This window comes from Gymnodraco acuticeps, unplaced genomic scaffold, assembly GCF_902827175.1.
Source record: "Gymnodraco acuticeps unplaced genomic scaffold, fGymAcu1.1, whole genome shotgun sequence".
Taxonomy (NCBI): domain Eukaryota; kingdom Metazoa; phylum Chordata; class Actinopteri; order Perciformes; family Bathydraconidae; genus Gymnodraco; species Gymnodraco acuticeps.
In genome coordinates, this window is record NW_022989942.1 from 478465 (window position 1) to 497770 (window position 19306).

The 19306-nt window shown below is 41.5% G+C and overlaps 1 protein-coding gene across 2 annotated transcripts in view; it reads right to left on the reverse strand.

Annotated features, from left to right (window-relative positions):
- LOC117542469 (contactin-associated protein-like 4) overlaps nucleotides 1-1147 on the reverse strand; it is a 126320-nt gene extending 125173 nt beyond the window's left edge. For both annotated transcript variants that reach the window (XM_034210169.1, XM_034210168.1), the window contains exon 1: nucleotides 844-1147. In XM_034210169.1, the coding sequence (XP_034066060.1) occupies nucleotides 844-928 (85 nt within the window). In that variant the 5' untranslated portion in view covers nucleotides 929-1147. The remainder of the gene's footprint in view (nucleotides 1-843) is intronic.
- Nucleotides 1148-19306: the final 18159 nt, after the last annotated feature.

Sequence of the window (19306 nt, forward strand, 5' to 3'; positions counted from 1 at the left end):
CCCAGAAGATATGAGCTTTCAACCAAGCCCCCGTAGTGGGCGGATCAGACCCAGAAAACGGTTTGATTTGCAACATTCACAGAATAAACTGAATGAGCCACAGTACTTATTTCCAAACTGGAGAAACAGGTCGTAGCACAGATCAGAAGTAACTGCTTTAACAAATAAAAAGTGAGAACTCTTAATTAAATAATGAAGGAGGCAGATGTTATGACTTTTGAATGAGTTAGGGTTGGAAACAATTAGCCAATTAAATCATTTGATGAACGGTTTTGATCAAGTCATTTTTTAAGTTAAATTAACAAAGTGGCAGCTCCCCCAGTGTCAGGATTTGCTGCTTTTCTCTGATTTACATGGATGTAATCAAGTTAAAAGCTTTGGGTTTTTGGACTGATGGTCGGATTAAACAGGACACTTGAAGGCTCATCTACTTAAATTGACATGTTATAGGTTGCATAATGAATTGATCAATCAGGGAAATAAATAGATTGAGCAATGATAAAAAAAAAAGAAGATAATTCTTTATGGCAGCCTTTTGTTATCAGAGTTTAAATTATCTTTATGAAAATGTCAGTTACAGTCATCTTTGTGAAAAGTAATACTAGTCATGATTGACCATTGTCCATTCTGCTATAGGTTAGAAACTAAAACTTAGTTATTTTATATAACGGTCAACAGCCAAATGTCACAAACGTGCCAAATAGCCGACCCAATTAGCCAGTACGCTTTGACTCAAGAAACGTCGGATCTCGTGCAAAAACAATCCATGTTTTTCGCTTTTAACAACACTGAGAACGCACTCAACAGTCCGCTGTCTCGCAGGCAGCGCGCGGAGCCCCTCACCTTCTCCACCTGTCCCACAGGAGCCGAGCAGCAGCCAGCCGAGCAGCGCAGTAATCCCAATGACTCTTTTGTACCCCAAAAACATGTTGAAGCGACGGGATGCTGCAGATTATAATCCTATAAATCGGAGGTACAGTGTGTCCGTCCGTCCTCCTTCTTTACTCCTCTGTCTCTCCTGCTCGCTTCTCTCCGCTCCTCCGGCTCCGCTCCGGCGCGCTGCGCTGCGGTCGCCCTGCTGCCACAGTGGAGGGGCCGGCCGGGACCCAGTGGGGAGGAAGAGGAGGAAGAGGAGGATTATGATGCTCTCACACCGCCTGCCCTGCTACAAGTGATGGAGCGAAAGGAAGGAGTGAGGCAAAGAGGAGGGAGGGGAGAGTGTTGCAGGTCCCACGAATGGATCACTTTAGCGCAGGGAGTGCATGGCTGGTCGTGTTAACTCTTTATGCAGTATACACTTTATGCTTTCAAATGCAATAAACAAATCAGTGTTTACGTTTATTTGAATATAGGGCATGCAAAGTATGTGCCTCTTAGTTTGTGAGGAGTTTATGAGCTCTGCAATTAAAGCTAAAGCAGGTTTAAATCAGAGGAAATTAGAAAAGATAAAAAGAGAATACGTTTTTATTATTAGAATATTGTAGCAAACATACAGAGAATTGTTTCTAAAAGTAACACAAACACTGTTGCAAAAATGTATATGGGAGAAGTGCCAACAGCAGGTAAGCAGTGATGTGAGACGTGAGTTCAGATGGTGGCCTGGTATTCAGACATGTTTTAAGACATCTGCCAAGAACAGTCTTTTGAGTCTTTTATGATTTACATAAAAAAATACATTTGATAACTTTGTAAAAATGTATGACTGTTACATATATTTCTCTTAAAAGTGGATTCTCACTGACTGTACAGTCATTTTCACATCATTCACTGTAAATTATCAAGTTATTAAACTGAGATTACAAAAGGTGAACAGAGAAACTTGTTCTCCTTCAACAGAGGATTGTGTATACAGCCTTCTGGTGTCAGAACTCAGCAGTCAGCACATACATCATTCTGCACAGTGAAGGCCAAGTGAAGCAACATTAGGCGATACACACTTTTTAGAGAAGGCTAACTTCAAATGTATCACTGCATCACAGTTTGAGGACACTACAAAGTGATGCTGTTAAAAAGTTCCTATACATTAGCATGATAATGTATTTCTGTTCCCTAATGTTATACGCATTACACAGTGTGAGTTTTTTTGATATAACTTAGTTGGTCCTTTCTCTGCATGCAAATACATAGATGTGTACATTTACTATATTCAATTTGATTACATTTGAGAAAATGTAATACATTTTAAAGCCATTTCTAAACCCAACCCCCGTAATCTGAATTCAATACTTGAGTAGGGAATAAATTGTCCTGGATTGCTTGCACAAAAATTATTCGGAGAACATTTTGTGACATTAAAACCCACTTTTCCCATCCATCTGGGGAGGTTAAAGTAGGTCACTTGGTCTTTTCGTATTCTGCAGCGAAAGAAGCCTCCAACCAAACAAAGAGTTTTAAGTTAGTGATGGTTTAAGCTAAATCCAGAGGTAAAGTAGTCTATTAAGACAACATTATGTAGTGAAAAATAGACTACACATTCATCCAATAAGGATGCCAATGGTGCTAGTTCACTGTATTCCCTGTCTTGTAATGCTATATTCACACAAACTAAAATCTTAAACGAGTATATTGTCCTAAACTGAGAACTACTCCTTTTTATACCTTTTTACACATTTAACAAAAAAAGCGACAAGTAATCTGAATGAAGGACACAGAGTGAAGACCTCACTGCTGCAATGCACCTCCAGTCAAATAAAGACACTTTTTCATAATGAAAATGTGTCCTTGTAATGTTGTACTTATCACATATTTAGTGAATGAGCATGTTTTAAATAAGATGCTCAATCCATCAAAACCATGTTATCCCCCTGGGGCACACAGGCCAGCACAAAGACAATCACAAACTTTTGATGAACACCAACAAATATCAGTTTTCCACAAATACCTCCAGACTGACCTTCAGAAGAGAGGGTCGTGGGGCTTCTGGGTTGCGGTCGAATAGTCCGTTTTGCTTAGGAACCTTCCTAACGGAGTGAAATGACCCGGAAGTCCCTCAGTGGCAGCCATGATAAGAGCCGTTCGAATTATCTCGATGATAGGAAAGGAGGTTTCAAACTTCCTTTATAACCTCCTTTAGCTTAGGAACCACTGGACCTTCCTTACGAAAGGAAAGGAGAAAATGCTGCCCCACAATGTCTTGCGGCCGCAGCACTTGCCATCACACAACAATCACGGAAACAACAGATTTTGACCGAGAAATGATATCATGAAAGTTACGGTGCTTATTAAGCATTTTAAAACGTATGTGGTAAGTTGCCAAAGTTGTCACGATCTGTCTGTATTGTTGTTTTGTCTTGTCTTTGGGTTTCCTGTTTTATTTTGTAAATTGTTCACCCCTGTTTCCTGCCTGTTGCTTTCTGTCTGTTTTCCCTCCCTGATTACCCGATTGTGTTCACCTGGTGCCTCTGTGTTTTCTCCTACCTCCTCACCTGTCTCGTGTTTGTTTGATTAGTCCTGGGTGTATTTAAGTTCTGGTTTTTCCGTTTGTCTTTGTCGGTTCGTCTTGTGTTATGACTTGGTCGTCGGTGAGTGTTCTGTTCTGTCTTCGTTTATCGTTTTGCCTTGAAATAAAGGAGTTTTTGACACTTTAATCTGCATTTGGGTCCTGCTTCCTGCACAAACCGTGACAAAAGTGCTTTGTTTTGAACGTTCATCAGTATTATAATCAAAAAGAGAAATATGAACGTTAGTGTTTACTGAACTTATCAAATAAAGTCAACATTTCACAGTCTTTACTCAGCTATGTGGAGTTTGTTAAACTTTTAAAAGATGTTTGAATGGTGATATACACAGTGATAGATGTTAAGGACTAACGTTTTTAATAAATACATTTGTATTTATTTTAAGATCTTTTCATACAATCATACGTATTTGGATCATTTGTATTAATGTGGACCGGAGGGAGAGGGTGACGAGCATAAGTTTCACTTTCCTTTTTTATTTCAATTCCAACTTTGGTCATGAAGAATATGTTTCTCTGTTGTCCACGTTCATAAAGCATAAAACAACACCATCAGAGCACGGTGCAGAGTCTCTAGATGAGTTTACAGTAGGCTAGTCCTTATTATACATTCATGTAGTCCGCTGTATAGAAAACTGTAGTTTCCCCACAGCAGCAGACGCACATTTATGACGTCCGCTGGCGCATCATAAACACGTCGGATAGTGAAAGTGTAGTCGGATTCTCAAAGCACCGCAGTCTCTTCTCCTAAATCCTTTTGAATTCTCCTATCCACTATTCCTTAACCCCGTGACGTTTCACACAAAGGTCAAGGAATAGACGATAGGGATAGACGATAGGAGCTGATTTTTGGATTATTCGACCGCAACCCTGGTGTTCCCTGTGAAGGTCAGCAGTGGGAGGGGCAGTAGCTTAGCCTTGCTGGTATACACGGTATACACCCACTCAACCTTTGATCGCTGCTCTCAACACCACGCTGTTTCCTATCAAGGTCATGCGTTGCAGACTGCCTGCACAGTCCCTTTTGATGAGGGTCTTATTACAGGAGGGTACTATACAAAATAAATTGATTTTCCGCCTCAAGGACGAAATCTTGGAAAAGTTGATTGTGGATTTTTCATTTTCACATAGGGGAATGAGACCCCTCCATCCCTTTCTGTGATTACAAACTTGTTCCATCTTACATGACAAATCAAAAATTATGTTTTGTTTACACACGAAGCAATCCAAACATCACCAATGTGTGTGTTTCTTTCTTCATTTTATGAAAATAGCATCCTAATAACTGTAATTATTCCCTAGCTGAAGAGAAACGCTTGTTGCACAACTCTAAGAAAATTTAGGAGACAACCACACTCCTGGTAAATACCAAGTAGCGTAGGCAGAACACACAGAGGCAGAAAACATCTTCACCTAGAGAATGGTTACGGCACTTTGAAAAATGTATAGAACTGTACAGATCAGACTCGGTGCAGATGTGGCTAGTAAAAAAATAATGCCAAATAAAAGCTTTTTTGAAGAACATAAAGGAAAATCCAACCAGCCAAACAACTTCAAGCTAGGCCTCTATGAACCACTAGCACATGCTGCCACAAACTAACTCCAATAATTATGAATTCCTAACAAGCTTATATACACAAAGCAAACTTGAACGTTTAATCTGCCTTTTAAAGTACCAAGTATCGCAGCAAAATATTTTGATGTCGAGCTTGACTACGCCAAAAATGATGAGATCGTTCCAAACTAGACCTCTTAACGTCTCACTCAAATAAGACCCTAACCCCTTTTTCTGAGACAATCTAGTTTTAGAGTTATCAACTAAGCAAAAGGAACAAAAGCTAAGAAAAACAATCAACACAATATCAAATCTTACAGAAAGGCTGAAAATCAAACTGCCCCCCGTGCTTAGCGTAAATGGTACAGTCTGATTCCCCTTACTATAAAGCGGATTAGATGCTCTTATTTCCTGTTTAGCAGTCATGCACTTTAACCTATGAAGGATTGGAGCACATGGAACAAACATGTGAGTAACTGAAGTTGAAATATGACTTGTACATGAATGTCCAACCCAGTCTCATGGCATTTCGTGTTCACCAACACGATTTTTAATCTATTGATTCGTGTTCACCAACACGATTTTCCCCTTTTTTTTCGTGTTGCACAGCACGATTTTAAAAGCAATGTATTTCTACTGGTAATGACGCTCATGGAAGCACGGCATTCGTTTGTGTCGGCTGCCCTTAAAGGCAATGTGAGCGTCCATTCTCATTGGATAACGGAGAATTGTACACCCGGAAGTAAGTATTCCCCTTACTGTCGATTGATTTTACAGTGATATCTGCACTACTCATCGACTAAAAAACACCAGATTATCCTTGTTAATTACACAACATTGATTGGTTTAAATTGTGTGCAATGCTTTTGTATTTTTCCCCTTCGATTCGGAGAAACAAATATTTTTTCGGAGTAAAGGATGGCAGAAAACACTACACTACCCAGAATCCCCAGCTATCGTTTGGACTACACCATGTGCTCTGTTTGACAAACCCCGTTTTTTTTCACCATTCATTCCAATGGCTAGCGTCTATGTCACGTGATCTTCAAATTTCTCCCTGCAGAAAAAAAAAACATGGCCGAACTACGTTTTATTCTCGGTGGAAAATGCCTATTTAAAGTTAGTTTGGCCATTAAAATGCGTTTTGATGTCATTTGATGCGAGAAATATGAGTTGTTATTTCAGATTATGTGTGCAGTGGATGTACATGATCTTTAGTTTGCTAGTTATTACGAAGATTACTTCATGAAATTGCGTCCATAGAACGTTTTCATTGTTACCAAGGTGGTTGCTAGGGACGCTGCTCTCGATATTATTTCTGTTATGTTGTGTAACTGTTTAATGGTGTTATCTTTATTGCTACCCCCTTCCCCGTCAATGTATAGTGTTGGTCCACAGCGCAAACATATTAGTTTAACAAAATCCGCATCTAAAGATAGCCTACGTTATTTTCCCCTGTGCAATTCCAGTCTCACATCTCACAGCACATCGTCATTAACAAATACCGGAAACAGACCGAAAACATTAAAAAAAAAAATAATAATACTTTATTCCGAGTGTGCTTGCTTTTCTCTTTGAAAGTCATCACATAACGGCATTTTAATACACGGTTCGGCTGCATTAAATATTACATATCTGCCGTAGTTCTGTATTTATAGAGCCCTGATGAGAAGACTTCTAGACAAACATGAGGAACTGAAAACGTGACGTGGATCATAAATATATCAGCCATTAAACAACATCTTACATTTCTTTTCACACAATACGTCTCCTTGCAGTATTGTAGTGAAATATTTGTATTTATTCATGTTAGCAAACTATGGATAAGCTTAAAATGGGAATAATTTGGGTAAAACTGTGAGCTGGATTTGGGGCCTGTTGACATGTGTTTTTGAGGACAATCGAAGATGGGGGAAGGTGAGAGCATGTCTTGAGTTGCATTCAACTTAGATCTAGCTACAGTGATTGGGGAAACCTAAGGTCTAAGGTGTTAGGGATATTTGGGGCTGCCAATCAAGGAGGTCCAAATGGGAGGATCTGATAACTCCTCCCATTGTCAAAGAGTATAAACACAGACACACACGCTGTGTTCAGCCTCTTTCCTCTGGCTGGCTCACGTGCAGGTAAATTCGGGATCCCAAAGATTAACTGTATTGAATTTGTACTGTATTGATTGTATTGCATTGTCATATTACCATTAAAGTAGATTAACGGTTACTTGGTAGCTCTGGATTCCTTCCTGTATTAACCAGCTTGATAGGGACGCGCGGAGATTTGAAAAGCGGACCAGATATCCCTTTAAATCTCTAACAAAATGGTGACCCTCGACGTGCCAGATATAACGAAGCTGAGGAAGAATCCAGACGACCAGAATGGGTCGGGAATAAACGCTTTCAAACATCTCAGACAATCGGCAGGTCCCTGCACGAACTCTGCAAATAAGGTACGCAGACGCCTGTTATGAAAATCGACTGTCTGTAATTGGATACACTAAAACTTTAGGATTGTCTGTAGGCGTTTCACAGTGTTTTTAAAGTTTAAATGGAATATACAATGCATATTTTACTATGTTAGGAAAGTTATATACAAAACGTGAACGTTGATCGCCAGGTAGACGGAAAGTCCTGCGTAACGTAAATAGAGCAGTTTGGTGCGGATCTGCAGGTAGTTTATTCCTGAGTGGCGTGGAGACGGTGCAGTTTGTTCGGTGCGAGGTTTGATTCCTGCACGACAAAACCTGGAAACACGATATTTTAGATCGGGTCGCCGTTTAAAACTGGGGTTAAATAACAGACCAAGGCTGAAAGCTAAAAGCCAGAGGTCTGTTATATGTTAAATCGAGGGAGAGCGTTTCCCTTTGTCTGTAAACTTCTGCTGCTGCCATCTAGTGGCTGAAAGGGGGTAGCACACCCTTGACATTTTTCATTACATTGCTGGCCGGTATTGAAAACGGGAAGCACGTTAATAGTAACAACGACACTAGCCCAGTATATTAATCTAAGTTAAAAAAGGAACATGTTGGCACCTTCTTACACATTGTGTAGCCGTACCGCCACCTTTCCAGAAACGGCACGGCAGTTAGAACTGATTTTGGAAAACTGGTACAAAACAATAAGGAATTGAACATTTTTTACAACGACAGCACCAGGAGATGAGTAAACTCAAGAATCTGTAGAGTGTAAATACATTGTGAAAAACACATTTTACACTCGAACTGTTTGCACATCATAGCCAAGGAATTTAGACAATATAAATACATGTTCAGAAAGTAGACATAGGCCTACACTTGATTCAAATGTCATTACTGTGCTCCGATTGGTGTGCTCTGCAGGTTTACTATTGTTCGAAGTAACAGTGGGATTTAAAATGAGAGAAAATGTGGGGATGTTTTTTTTCGTAGTGTGTGGAATATGTGATGCTGGAAACATGTAAGTATTTCAGAGTTGTGTTGGGTAAATATGTAACAATGGATGAAACAATTTTTGGAGTGAGTTTTTGTAATATCATTAGTAGACATTAATTATGTTGTTTAGATGGCATTTAACAACTAAGACAGATAGTATGATTAGAAAGAGACAGAGTGGAAAGGGTTGGATTTATTTAACATCAGTGTGCTAGACTTCTTATAGGTAAGGTGTCCCGAGACCTGGACTCCCCCTCTGAGTTAGAAAGGCTTCGATCCCGACCCTCCAAGCAGACAAAAGACCTAACCCAACAGGAGACTCCTCCTTCTCCATCGTACAGACAGAGAACCAGAGCTGAACCAACAACAACAACAAGACTACATCAAGACTGCAGCCAGAACTATCTCCACCTGTGGCATCCAGAACCAAACAGCATGCTGACATACAGAGAGATACTCTCATCAGCCCCTCAGACAGGACATGAGAGCAGAATCCGCCCTCCATAAAAACAGCAGAGAGACTGTAAAGGAGGAGTGCAACAACAGTGGCATGATGGGGCTGCAGATGTAACTGGGCCAATGGCTGCCTAAAAAAGTTACAGCGGATGGTTTCAAAAGCTGAGGGACTGAAGAGAAGACAGAATCAGAGGAGTTGGCATGGTCGATTAGAAGTGAGGAGGCCGGGGTCACGGCTTGAGAAAACCAGGGGAGGAGAAAAGGAGAACGGGAATGAGTGAGTTACACATACACACACTTATTCACAAAACGCACATTTAAATAACTTGAATTAACTTCATAAATACGTAAAGACAGAAAGATGTATTAATCAATTGGTAAATTAAAAATAGCAGTAAAGAGGAAACTATTAAAGTAAAATGATAATCATCCTAAAACACACTGACAGAGTAAAACCATATTCTTCAATATTTTCATCATGTTAACAAATCATTCTTTAAGAGATTTGTATTCACGTGTGAATAAAGTAGCGATCTCATTGGTTACAATATTGATCACCATTAAAAGGATAGTTTTAGGAACCACTCTATAGGACAAATCTTTATTTGTATTAATAATGTTAAAGGGAGAGCTGGTGCCAAGCCACATATAAAATTCCAATCTAGAGTGTTGATTTCACCATTGTGGCATAGTTATTACCATAGGAGGGCTTTAAGATGGAAATATAAAACGACTTCGGTTTTAAATCCTTGATAAAGGAGTGAGTAATTGTTGCATGTTCGGACACCCAAGGTTCCACACACTGCTAAAGAGTTTATCATTGTTTTTTTAAGTAGACCAGAATTATAATGAGCTATGAAATGCAGAGCGACACAGATCCTAGTAATGTTTTGACTCAAGATAATAGTTATGTACACAAGTTTCTGAAATAGGTCATTAGACATTTTAATACTAATTAGGTGTAAATGGATTGCAGTAGTAGTAGTACTCGAAGGAAGTGAGTTTTGTACCAAGTTTCAGGAAAAGTGGGAGGCAGAAGTTCCAATGACAAGTGAGAATCATCTTGAAAATCATAGTTGAAATCGTGACATATTTTTGTAGACAAAGGATACTGGCCTATGCTGAAATGTCAAAGTCTCTGCAGAGCACGACACATGGCCAAAAAAGACGGAGACCAACTGACCTTTGACCCTGACCGACAGTGTAACTTGACAAGGCACTGTGGATGACTGACTCTGGGGTGAAGCTGACCAAACTTGACATGACAACCAGACAGTGTGAGTGTGAATGAATGCCGGCATGTGATCAGTGTAACTGCATGATTCTAAAACAATAACCAACCAAGCATGTTTTTGGACTAACATATTATTTTGGTGCTCCAAGGGAAACGAAAGGTTTCCTAAAAATTCCACAAAAAGGGGAAACCGCACATGTGACCCGGTTATATTTTACTCTCACATGAGTTGGCGGTTTGCAAATGTAAAACTAAAATCTGAAGATTCTGTTTCTTTTAGGCCTGAAGGACGGAGAGGAACACTTCTTTTCACTGAAGTGTTTACTGTGGAAATAATGATAATGGATGTCAAATGGTAAATAATGTTCGTTATGTCCCTAACCAATTACCTGAGAGTTTTTGTTCCCCTCCCATTACAGGGTTTTGTTACACATGATTTCATGTGTAAAAGGGGGGGAGTGTGTATAATGTATAAATGTCAACATGGCTGTAAAATTCACAATTTAAATTTTTCTTTTAAGGATTGACAGAAACCTTCCGCCCCAACCCAGATGTTCAAACTGAGCATTGAATGTAATTAACCTGCTCCATATCTGGGGATAAGATACTGTTTGATGAATGTTGAGATGTTTCTAATATTGATTTGAATTATAACAGGTAACACAGAAGCAGTGGCCAAGGGGCTACTGTGAAAAATAATAGAATACCGAAGAAGTTGACCTGTGATAATGAAACAATTTTGTAATATTTTAACAGACATTAGAGTAACTGAGGTTTGAAATGTAGAAAGAACATATTACAGTTAAGCTAAAACATAGTAGTGTATTGAGACATAATTTAATTTAGACAACATCATGTAACTAGCCTGGTAAAGAAGTAAAAGCCATAGACTTTATTGTTTAGGTCATTATGAGGATATACATTTCATCTAAATTTATAATAGAAAGACATTTGATGACAGTTTGTTGGAATTCTGTATTCATTTTTTCAGCTTGATAATATCTAAGCACTGACAGGTAGAAGCAGTATCACCAGGAAATCATTCACTTTGTTAGTATCGTGATTTTGGTTGTTTTTGAATCCATAACATTAGTGTGTTTCTTTACCAGAAACATTAGCAGTTCATATTATATTTGGATTTTAAATATGATTTCATTTAAAAATAAACACGGATGCTTGTCAGAAATTCAGAGCTATTGAAATATGTTATTTAATTTACCTAAAGATGTTGAGGTTCTTATTTAGTTGGCACAATCCAAGTATTAAGATTCTGAAGCTGCACTGGCAGATAAGAGGTCTACAATTAATTTAGAAAACCTGTTCACAGACGGCTGTTGTTTCGAGACACCCCAACAACAGGCTCCAAGTGGGTCAAAACAGCTGAGCGTAGGCTTGAGGGAGTTGTATCAGATTTCTCCACACAGGTTGCTGGCGCCAAAAGGGGGACCCGAGAAGCACGAGGCCGACACAGCAGAGTTCGTCTGGCTGAAAGTCATCAGGACAAAGTGGCTCAACCCCAGGCTCTCCGGCCCCGACCGAGTGATCCAGCGGACCTCTTATGCCGTCTGCCTGGGAGAAAAGGGGGACAGCTCGTACCACGGGAGCCAGTGTGCGGCGGGGAAACCACCTGCTAGGACTAGGGGACGACATCAGGACGGACGTGGCCCTGGCAGACGTGGACTACTCGGAAGCAGCGGACTGGAGGAGCAGGACCCTGGAGACATCCTTACAGCAGACGACCCGGGAGGCATCATCAGCGGGCCGGAGAAGGAGGATCGGGAAGACATCTCTACAGCATCTACCCGGAAGCCGCCATCAGCGGGCCGGAGGAGGAGGAGGAGGAGGAGGAGGAAGACATCTCTCTAGCAGGCAGCCCAGAAGCTGCTGTCAGCGGATCGGGGGGACAAAGACACGGCAAGCCAGGACGGCACAGGGGACTTGTCGAGGCAGCAGAGGAGTCTACTTCTCTCTGATCAGTTCCACCCGTGAAGGGAAAGCCGCATCTCCCCCTCCCTATTAGCTGTCCTTGTGGGCTATTCCTCCGAGGGGGGGGGGGGGGCTGATGATTCTAGCACTCAGCTGCCCCCTCATGGTTCCTTCACTGCCATGGAAAGTGCTGTTCTGTCTCCATGAAGTTTTCAAGTACTCTAAATACCAGCTTCGGATGGATTTATACAATGTTTGGGGGACGGACACAGTAGAAAAGAATGACAGTGGGTATATTTAAAAATGCCTTGTCTAAGTTTATCTCTAGAGAAGGAGATAAAAAGGGGGATTTGTAGTGAAATACTTGTATTTATTCATGTTAGCAAACTATGGATAAGCTTAAAATGGGAATCATTTGGGTAAAACTGTGAGCTGGATTTGGGGCCTGTTGACATGTGTTTTTGAGGACAAAGTAAGATGGGGGAAGGTGAGAGCATGTCTTGAGTTGCATTCAACTTAGATCTAGCTACAGTGATTGGGGAAACCTAAGGTCTAAGGTGTTAGGGATATTTGGGGCTGCCAATCAAGGAGGTCCAAATGGGAGGATCTGATAACTCCTCCCATTGTCAAAGAGTATAAACACAGACACACACGCGGTGTTCAGCCTCTTTCCTCTGGCTGGCTCACGTGCAGGTAAATTCGGGATCCCAAAGATTAACTGTATTGAATTTGTACTGTATTGATTGTATTGCATTGTCATATTACCATTAAAGTAGATTAACGGTTACTTGGTATCTCTGGATTCCTTCCTGTATTAACCAGCTTGATAGGGACGCGCGGAGATTTGAAAAGCGGACCAGATATCCCTTTAAATCTCTAACAGTATCAACACTTATTCGGCTGACTTTTATATTTGATCCAATTGGTAGATAGGCTGTATTTACACCATAAATGTGCACAGCTGATATAAAGGGACACCTAGTGGTTAAAGCATGTTATTGAATTTCATTATTTTTATGATTAGATATTAATAGGATCCCTATAAAGTATATTAATTACTCGTTATTCTCTACTAATAGTTAATTAAAGACTGTATATAATGACTATTTTGCACATCCCTTTCAAGATTTCAAGATTTTCTAAGGTTTATTGACATATCAATAACACAACGCAGGGGCGGACTGGCCATTGGGAATCCGGTGCTGTGTGTGGGCCGGAGGGCCAAAAAAAAAAAAAATAAATAAAACTTTATAAAAAAAAAAAAATACATTTTGGAATACATGTAACGGTGTTACGTAATCAGAATACAAAACTCAAGTAACTGTATTCAGCTTGCGTTACATTTGAAAAACGAATAATCTGATTACAGTTACTTTCGTAAACCTGAAGTGAATACATTTTGGATTACTTATTGGAATTATTGGGGGAAAGATTTCCTTCATTTACTTCAACATTTAAAAAAAAATCTTCTCGGGGGAGCTTGCCCCCGGACCCCCCTAGAAGAGGTGAGGTCCACCACCTGCCCACACCCCCTGTTAAATTGTCTCACCCACATTGAGGATGCTTCCTACGCCCATGTTTTATTCCATGTGTCAAGTCAGGCAAATTGGGTCCAAATGTTATTGCATCAATGATCTGTTAACATTAAAATCACTAAATATATGCCGTAACTATTTTTGCTCTATAGGCAACTCAAGGGCTCAGGTAATGTGATTACTATATGAATAATTGTCCAAAATAACATAAAATGAATAGTGTTTTTTGTTAAGTAACATACTTTCGTCGCCGGCCGGCCGATACATGCCGCGCATTAAGTGGGCCTGTCTGTCAATGAATCCCCGGGCCACTTTTTCCCCCCAGTCCGCCCCTGGGTGTAGTTATGCATTGAATGAAAAACTTGGGTCGCAGGTTCCTCAATAGTGCATTACAAGACATCTATCAATATTTGTGCATACCTCCAGCAATGTTATTTTAACTGATATTATACATAATGTATTATACTCTTATAAGATGTATGTAGATATTTCATCTCCGGCCTTGTCAGGTATTGAACAATCAATAAATAAAAAACACAGAATTGTTAAATATAAAACACAGAATTTGTGTGATTATACTAATGATTTACAAATAAACACCACTGCATATTTACAACTGTTACACATGCTGATGTAACGCAAATGTTCCAACTTGGGATCAATAAAGTATATCTTATCTTAAGCTGATCGATGGCTACTGCCATATTTGCAAAATTTGCCTCTGAACCTTGACAAGTGCATGTTTCAGGCTTATCAATTAATGTAATGTAATGTAATGTTATCAATTAACAACAGGGGTCACAAACATAAGACCAGCTGTTAAATAAAGCTCTTCTGACCTTAGCTGGCATGTGTGTATATATATTAATGCTGCCCATTATGGGCACAAGCAATTTTCACCCATTTATTAATTATATGTTTTAAATTTGAGTGTTTCCTATCCCCTAAACCTCCAGGGATGTACACAGTTTAATACTGGCAACTTCTTATTATGGGAAATACGAAAACGTCTTTTAAAACTACAACTCCCAGTAGAGACGTGCCATAGATAGAGAACATGTTGCGACACAGAATAGCCAGCATGTGTAGTTCTGGGGACGGGTGGGGGTGGGGGGGGGGGGGGGGGGAGGGGGGGGAGGGAAGCGGTGGGCCCGTTCATATCCAGTTTTGGACAGTCTGCCGTGGTTCCATCCCATTTCAAGTGCTGTTCGAGGCTCGGCGTAACCCTCGGAGCACACTCTCCAATCACAGAGCTTGAGGACTATCACGGGGTTTGTCAAACAGAGCACATGGTGTAGTCCAAACGATAGCTGGGGAATGGTGTAAGCAGGCACAGATGGCTGAAAAGCTTGGAACAAACCAGCATGTGAGTGGAAATTGGCCTGTTTTTATACTGCTGGTCTGATGAGGGGAAGTCAGGTGACTGGGGAAGGTGGGAGAGTCTAAGGACAGAATGACAACGCAGTGTTCTGGGGAAGTGAGAAGCAGCTAGAAACAGGGGCTGCAGTCGAATAGTCCATAAATCAGCCCCTATCGTCTATTCCTATCGTCTATTCCTTAACCTCTATGTGAAACGTCACAGGGTTAAGGAATAATAATAATAATAATAATAGCTTGGATTTATATAGCGCCTTTCATGGGACCCAAGGTCGCTTTACAAAGAAGAACAGGGGCAGAGCAAACATAACACAAAAAAAAAAGCAGTCAGACAACCAGTCAGACAGACAAAACAACAAATAGATTAGGGGCCAAAGGCCTAGGCGGTGTTTACACGATAACGCAAACAGTTGTATCCGCAACTTTTCTCTTTCGTTTAGCCCGTTCTTTCACACGAGGCCATCACGGAAACGCGGAAAAGGACCCTGCAAACGATAACGGGTCCCAAGGTGGATAGATCTGCAACCGGAACGCTCTGGGCGCGCAAACGGCTCTGTGTGTACGTACGCCTATACGATCATTTTCCTGATAACGATGAGCCATAGCCCCACCTCTCCCCACCTCTGCTGCTCACTGCTGTAGCATGGTCAGTAGCTACTGACTACTGCTACTGACCATGCTACAGACGTTAGTGCAAAATCTACAGCTCGACCATGCTACAGATCAGATGTTAGTGCAAAATCTTTAGCTCCTCTACCACAATCATCAGCAACAAGTGGACATGGAGAATTACATGAACTACATGTTGCTAAATCCACAGCGGGGCATAAACAGAAGGGCAACCATGCTCGGGGGTCTTCTTCGCTGCTTTTGTTGTATTTTGTGGCGAAAGTACAGCGCCACTTACAGGCCCGGCATATGTACTACAGCGTTTCCAGTGGTCTCGTGTGAACGGACACGTTAAATGAGCCGAATACGTGTGAACGGAATACTTTTTTGAAAACAAATTTGGTGCGTAAACACAAACGTTCCTGTGTAAATGGGGTCTCAGTAAACAGATGGGTCTTGAGGGCCAAGTCAAGCGTGGGGATGTTGCGGATCTCCGCAGGGAGAGCGTTCCAGAGGGTGGGGGCTGCCACACTGAAGGCTCTGTCCCCGAAGGTTCACAGTTTGGTGCGGGGGGGTGGTAAGCAGGCCAGAGTCTGAAGACCGCAGGTTCCGGGGTGGGGCATGTGGGCGAAGGATGTCTGATAGGTACTGGGGGGCATGGGCATGGAGGGACTTGTAGGTAAAGAGGAGGATTCTGTATGTTATGCAGGACTTGACCGGCAACCAGTGGAGGTGGATGAGGGTGCGAGTGATGTACTGCCACGGCTTTGTATGTGTGACTGGGCGTTGCAGCCATTATATGAGGGTGGGACAAGTCCCCCCCACTTTTTCAAATGATTAGTTTAGACCCCCCCCCCCCCCCCACTTTTACCATGTGGAAAGTCCGTGAAACGGTCTATCCACTCGCCGCACTTTGTAGAGCGCTGTGTCAGTGCTTCACTATCAAATCCATTCCACTTGCTTATTGAGAGAATGCCCTAATTAATGAAACTCCGTACCATGTTTTCACTGCTACTTTGTACCAAGGCAGATTCTCCCATAGCGTGCATGTTCAAGGAGTGTTGTCATAGTTGGACAGCTCAGATCTGTTGTATGAAGCGATGCCGGGAGCGGAGGTAAGGCACACACACCAAATGTTCAGGAAATGGTTAATACAGCGAAAATCAAAGCTGACGATCTCTTGGTTTGATATGTTTTCTCCCCCAGACAACATGGACATAAGAACATTTTTTTCAAAGAAGAGTAAAGTAAGTAATCAGCTGGTAGCAGTTGCAGTTAACAGTGATGGCGGCAAAAGCGTCTCACTTCTGGAGAGGAGTTTCGTCTTTATGTCATGATAGAGAGATACAAATACTGAATAGTTTAGATGAGAAAAGGCATCGAAATGCCAGGTTACTAGTATTTATCATGTAAACAGGGAACATGAATAACCCGATCTCTCTGTGCTCATGTAAACACCATGATGTCCACGTAGAGACGCAGTCAGTGTGTTTTACTGGAGCCTCAGTTCGATAAGAGATTATTTTCTGAATTCTTTAATTTAGGGACTCTCTCTCAAAATGGTAATGTGCATTATGTTTTAATTATACTTCTTATCATTCAGAAGCTGTTTGTGTGTGTTTATGTTTTACTGAGTGCTTATTCTTTCACACACAGTGCTGCCCACAATGCAACACACGCCATATATATATAAAAATACGCCATTTTCATGGAGGTGCAAATATCCTGGAAGTGCAAATATAAACAGCTAGCTAACGTAGCAAGGCAGAGCGCACTAGGTTTTTTTTCTGAATTAACGACCGAAGAAATCGCTGCATGTCTTCGGATTACATCTCTGGATTTGAGGGGTGTGCTCTAGGTCGTTACCAGCGTAAACTAGAGCTGTGTGGGTTGTCGGATTGCCCTTACAGACTGCGTCGATTTTGGCTGCATCTACGTCTAATTTCTGGAAACACCAGGTGAATACCCCACTTGTCACAATAATATTATCATGCCATTGCATGTATGTGGTATTTTAGAGTTGACTAGATATTGATTAAGGCAATAGACTATGATATTCAGTACAGGAAGCTTAGCAACGTTGCTAAGCTAAGCTAAGACGGTGTACGGCTAAACCCTTGGCCTGCTTGCACCTCAAGTAAAACGGCGGATACCGGAAGTACGGTGTCGCCCTCGGCAGGGTCGGCGTCATGGGGGGTCATTCGCGGGCCATGCCCCCCCCAAATGAGTCACTGTGCCCCCCCAACGCAGGGTGGGCAAGCCTTGTCACTTTGCCGATTTTTTCTTTTTTTTTATCATATAGGCTAAGTGAAAACGTTTCCACTAAAGGTTTTTTGTGTGAAATACATCAGAAATAAATAATACAAATATAAAACACAGCCTGAGGTGTGCTCACTGCTGCTCTCTGATTGGTGTGTTGCTTGACCAATGACCCCCGACCTTTTTTTTGTTATCATTACGTGGCTGAGTGTTTAGATGAAAGCCCAGTGGCGATCTGTTAATCTGTTACACTGATTATACAGTAAAGCCATCAAAAATAATATGATATACAGTACAGTACAAGTACATGGGTCTCTGTGTTTCATTCAAGCTCTGTGTGTGTGTGGCACGAGCGCATTTTGTGAGTGCGCGAGCGGTAACGTGGAATGTTGTGGTTAGCATCTGGTTAGCTAGCTATGCTAACGGATATAAAGGGCTGTTTCTACACCAAGGTGGAGGACAGTCCTCTCCTGTCAGACTGAGAGGATCTTATAACGTCAGCTCAGTGAGGTAAGGACTCTCTCAGTGTTTAGATAGTTCACTTTAGTGTAAGTTATCTCAGTGGGTCTCAAACGGTTTGGTCACCATTTATGTAAGTATTTTCTAGGAATACCTTTATATGACCCTCCTGGCTGGTCTACCTGCATGTGCCATCCGACCTCTGCAGCTCATCCAGAATGCAGCGGCTCGTCTGGTTTTCAACCTTCCTAAATTCTCCCACACCACTCCGCTCCTCCGCTCCCTTCACTGGCTTCCGGTAACTGCTAGAATCCACTTCAAGACACTGGTACTTGCTTACCGTGCTGCGAATGGATCTGGCCCTTCCTACATCCAGGACATGGTTAAACCGTACACCCCAGCGCGTGCACTACGCTCTGCATCAGCCAAACGACTCGTTGCGCCCTCGCTGCGAGGGGGGCCCCAAGTTCCCATCGGCGAAAACACGTGGGTTTGCTATCCTGGCTCCAAGATGGTGGAATGAGCTCCCCATTGACATCAGGACGGCAGATAGCTTGCACATCTTCCGGCGCAAACTGAAAACTCATCTCTTTCGACTCCACTTCGAGCGTTAGAACGATTAACGAAGCACTTTTATACCAATAAAGGACTGGATTACCTAAAGCCAGTTGAGTAGCACTTGAAATGTTTGGCTCTATGAAACCTGATATACTTATATGATTCTGTTTTCTTCAAGGTTGTGTCTTCCTGGTCGAATGTACTTATTGTAAGTCGCTTTGGACAAAAGCGTCAGCTAAATGCAATGTAATGTAATGTAATATGATCATTATAGTTATTAAAGAGAGAATAAATGAAAAACGGGTATGAAATACTATAGGACAGTAACACAAGAATACAGTTTAAAAGGGGAATGATTAGTGAAATATCCATAAAGAAAAAGTAAATCTGTGTACAGTTCTGTTTCATATGGATGCTGAGAGATGTAGGCTATCCATAGATCTCTTCACTTTGCTCTCAAAGTGCACCAGATTGATGC